General features: G+C 44.2%; 1 protein-coding gene across 1 annotated transcript in view; it reads right to left on the bottom strand.

The window, feature by feature from the left end:
• Nucleotides 1–514: 514 nt before the first annotated feature.
• Nucleotides 515–4,176, bottom strand: part of clcn6 (chloride channel 6) — a gene marked incomplete at its 5' end in the record, with an annotated part of 12,017 nt that continues 8,355 nt past the window's right edge. The window contains 2 exons of the mRNA XM_010774063.1: nucleotides 515–737; nucleotides 873–1,092. Of these exons, the coding sequence (XP_010772365.1) occupies nucleotides 627–737; nucleotides 873–1,092 (331 nt within the window). The remainder of the gene's footprint in view (nucleotides 738–872; nucleotides 1,093–4,176) is intronic.

Genomic DNA, 4,176 nt, shown 5'->3' with positions numbered 1-4,176 from the left:
TATCTTTTTTTTTATGTACTGTAGCACTTTGAGGTTTGTTTCAAATGTAAAGTGCAATACAAATAAAATGTATTATTATTATTATTATTATTCTGTTGTTGATTTACTTCTGTGCTTTGGGTCGCTGTCCTGTTGCATCACCCATCTTCTGTTGAGCTTCAATTGGTGGACAGATGGCCTTAAGTTCTCCAGCAAAATGTTTTGATAAACTTGAGAATTCATTTTTCCGTCGATGATGGCAATCTGTCCAGGCCCTGAGGCAGCAAAGCAGCCCCAAACCATGATGCTCCCTCCACCATACTTCACAGTTGGGATGAGGTTTTGATGTTGGTGTGCTGTGCCTTTTTTTCTCCACACATAGCGTTGTGTGTTCCTTCCAAACAACTCAACTTTGGTTTAATCTGTCCACAGAATATTTTGCCAGTAGTGCTGTGGAACATCCAGGTGCTCTTTTGCAAACTTAAAACGTGCAGCAATGTTTTTTCTGGACAGCAGTGGCTTCCTCCATTTTATGACCAACTTATGCAGAAATCCAGGTAATTCCAAAGGGTTCACTTTTTCTTGCAACTGTAAGTGTGTGTGACAGTGAGAGTGCAGCACCAGGCCTTCAGCCCCCAGAACTAATCTTACTTGTCCATTTCAACCTCAGTCTCCCACTCCAGCAGCGGCACTCCTCTCAGCTGGATGTGGATGTCATAGATGCCTTTGTTGAAAAAATCTCCCGTCCACTTGGCAACCTGGTGGTCAACACAAAAGCATGAAGCACGTGAACCCAACAAGAATGACATGACTATTATTCACAACTCTCACTCCTCAAGACCAACATGGAAACATTGACTCCTTGTGAAAAAACAGCATAATTGTTGCTGTACCATTAGAGTAATCATGATGGGCAGCCCATATGTGATTTCATTGGTGGATTCAATGAGGATGACGGTCAGACTAATGGTCATCCTGACCACGCCTCCCAGGAAGGCAGCAGCTCCAATCAGAGCAAAGGTCCCCGGGTAGATGTCCATTCCCAGCTTCCTAACAGAGGACAAACCAGAGGGGACAGAGTGAGGATTGTGTGGTGAGTGTAAAGACGTGAGTCTCCATCAGGAAGCAGCATGGCTTCATCCTCAGACAATGGGCCCCACCACCTCTCCTACAGAGAGGCAACACACACAGGGATTCAGCCTCTGCTTTGTGTCTTTCTGTTGTCGTTACGTTGGTAGGCAACTTCAGGAATCCATACATTTTAGCAGGCTGTGAGGAACTCTGGCTCTATGTTTAGTCTTTTTTCTACCATTGTTCCAAAGTACCTTTGAACCTTCACCTTAATAAGTATCTTTACATTCTCTCCTTATTCACTTTTGTCTGCATTTTTCATGTCTTTGTGTGAGTCACATGGTTAGCTTAGCTTAGCATAAAGACCAAGGGCGTCGCCTGGACCTAAAAACATTCGGGGCTTAGCCCACAGTGGCGGCGGCCTCGGCGCTACAGTGGAATTTTCTACTGCAACACTCCCCACACGCACACACACAGTACACCCGCGACTGTTACAATTAAGGCTCGATAATCTCACGGCATATAGGCAGGGGCAAAGTGCTATTTTTTATTAGTGGGCCATTAGCCCAGGCCAGGCGACGCCACTGATAAAGACTTCAAGCAAGGCAAACAACTAGCTTAGCAAGGTCCAAAGTTAAAATATTGGATGTATTCATTGTTTGACAATCTTGCCTTCAAAGGCTTCACTTCATTAAAAAAAAACATTTTGGCAGATAAACTCCATCAGTGGCATATTCCCAGAGCAACATAATCCTTCATCAGGAGGCTCTGGGCCTGTTCAGACCATCTCTAGGCCATGGTCTAAGATCATGGAGACAGTGCATTTAGGGCATGGCCAAGTCTCGCTTTTGTGCTAATTCTTAATAATATAAACTGTATTTCTTTCTGATGCAACCTGTGGAGGGCACGGGCTGAAAGAAGAGTGGAAATAACAGCCTGCAGAGGAGCTGTGATAAGCCGGACATCAGACAAAACATAGAGGTTAAAGAGGAGGCCCTGTGGACATGTTGCACATATAGTAGGGATGTGCATCTCCATCACTGAGGCCGATGCGATGCGCATCTCGATACGTTGCCAACGATACGATACATTAACGATACATTTGAAGCACCAGGCGATGCGATATGATTCACCCCTGTTGCGATATAGTTAGATACGATTTGATTCAACATTATGCGATTCGGGGTGATACGATGAGATTTAACACGATGCAAAATAATGATACAATTCAATATGTTACGACAGAGGATTTTTGTTTATTCCTTATATGCAGCAAATCATACATTTACAAACAAGTGCTTTACTTATTTGGTTCTCTCTACTAGTACTGCACATCCCATCATGCTTTTTCTTTTTTACCTTAAAAAAAAACACACTTGGGCCTTTCACAAACAGGCTTTTTCAAAAGTGTAGTAGTGTTCTCTGTCTCTATAGTACAGTACCATTTTATAACACCTCACAGTTAAACAATTTAAGGATGCATCGCCCAGGATTAACAATGTGCAAATAACAACTACCATAGTGCAATGCCCATACAGCTGCCAGCCTGATGTGCTTAACACTCATTCATAGGCTAACTCACCAGTGAGCAGAAAGCAGTGGTTTCTATATGAACAATACAGAATACTAATAACCTTTCACAAACAGGTCATTCGTAACTGCTTACAGTAAGGAAGACATTTAAATTATTATTGGCAGTCACAGGCTGCTGTAAACTAAACACCACTCTCTCTGACACAACACTTCACTGAGTGATTTAACTCATATGTCTAACTTTCAGGTTTCTCTTTTCAGCCGCAGACCCCATGTCGCCTCTTTACAGTATGTGCGTTGCTAAGTTCCTCGTACTACTTGTGTACTTTAAAGCGGCACGGCATCGTTAACAATTTGCGAGCGATTTTTCAAGTTGTCTGTCTTTCTTGAAAAATCAGAAGTGTTGCCAAACATTTGATTTGTAGGTATTTTTCGGTGCTCTGTGTTTGTCTTTCTCCTCGACTTCCATGTGTGTTGATAACTGAAACTCTCGGCCTCCATAGTGCGAAGCAAAGATCAAAGATCGTTTCTGCTGAGTGCTGACAGGATGAGAGGATATTATATGAATGAATAGTTTTTTTACCAATGCAAAGACGCTACAATCGATGCATCGCCAGTTCAACCCAAACTGTAGCCAATGTGCACTCTTTCAACCGGTGCACTCGCATTTTGAAAGTGTGTGTGTGTGCATGTTTTAGGCACTGAAGAGATGGTTTCAAATCTTAAGTGTTTCTGTAACACATTAAATCTCCATGACTAAATAAGATGGTCCGTGATGCAGGCGATCAGGATGCTCTCTATGGTGCACCTGTAGAAGTTCAGGATCCTCTCTGTCGTGGACCTGTAGAAGTTCAGGATGCTCTCTATGGTTCACCTGTAGAAGGTCAGGATGCTCTCTATGGTGCACCTGTAGAAGGTCAGGATGCTCTCTATGGTGCAAGTGTAGAAGGTCAGGATACTCTCTATGGTGCACCTGTAGAAGGTCAGGATGCTCTCTATGGTGCACCTGTAGAAGTTCAGGATCCTCTCTGTCGTGCACCTGTAGAAGTTCAGGATGCTCTCTATGGTTCACCTGTAGAAGGTCAGGAAGCTCTCTATAGTGCACCTGTAGAAGGTCAGGAAGCTCTCTATAGTGCACCTGTAGAAGGTCAGGATACTCTCTATGGTGCACCTGTAGAAGGTCAGGATACTCTCTATGGTTCACCTGTAGAAGGTCAGGATGCTCTCTATAGTGCACCTGTAGAAGCTCAGGATACTCTCTATGGTGCACCTGTAGAAGCTCAGGATCCCCTCTATGGTGCACCTGTAGAAGTTGCAGAGTATCCTGGAGTCCATGTTGAACCTCCTCAGCCTGCGGAGGAAGAAGAGCTGCTGTCGAGCTGTTTTGGTGATGGTGTTAGTGTGATGAGTCCATGTCAGGTCCTCAGTAATATGGACATCCGAGGAACCTGAAACCGCTGACTCTCTCCACGTGACCATTGACAGCCCGCAAGCGTGTAAAGAGGGTAACTTCCCCAATAGAACTAGAACCCCTTCTAAATCGGACCCACCGTTTCACGAGCAATTCGGCCCCCACTTACGAGACAGCGTCAG

Source organism: Notothenia coriiceps, unplaced genomic scaffold (genome assembly GCF_000735185.1).
Source record: "Notothenia coriiceps isolate Sejong01 unplaced genomic scaffold, NC01 NC01_scaffold00013465, whole genome shotgun sequence".
Classification (NCBI taxonomy): Eukaryota; Metazoa; Chordata; class Actinopteri; order Perciformes; family Nototheniidae; genus Notothenia; species Notothenia coriiceps.
The sequence above is the reverse complement of the archived record's forward strand: the minus strand, read 5'-3'. Positions and strand labels throughout refer to the sequence as shown.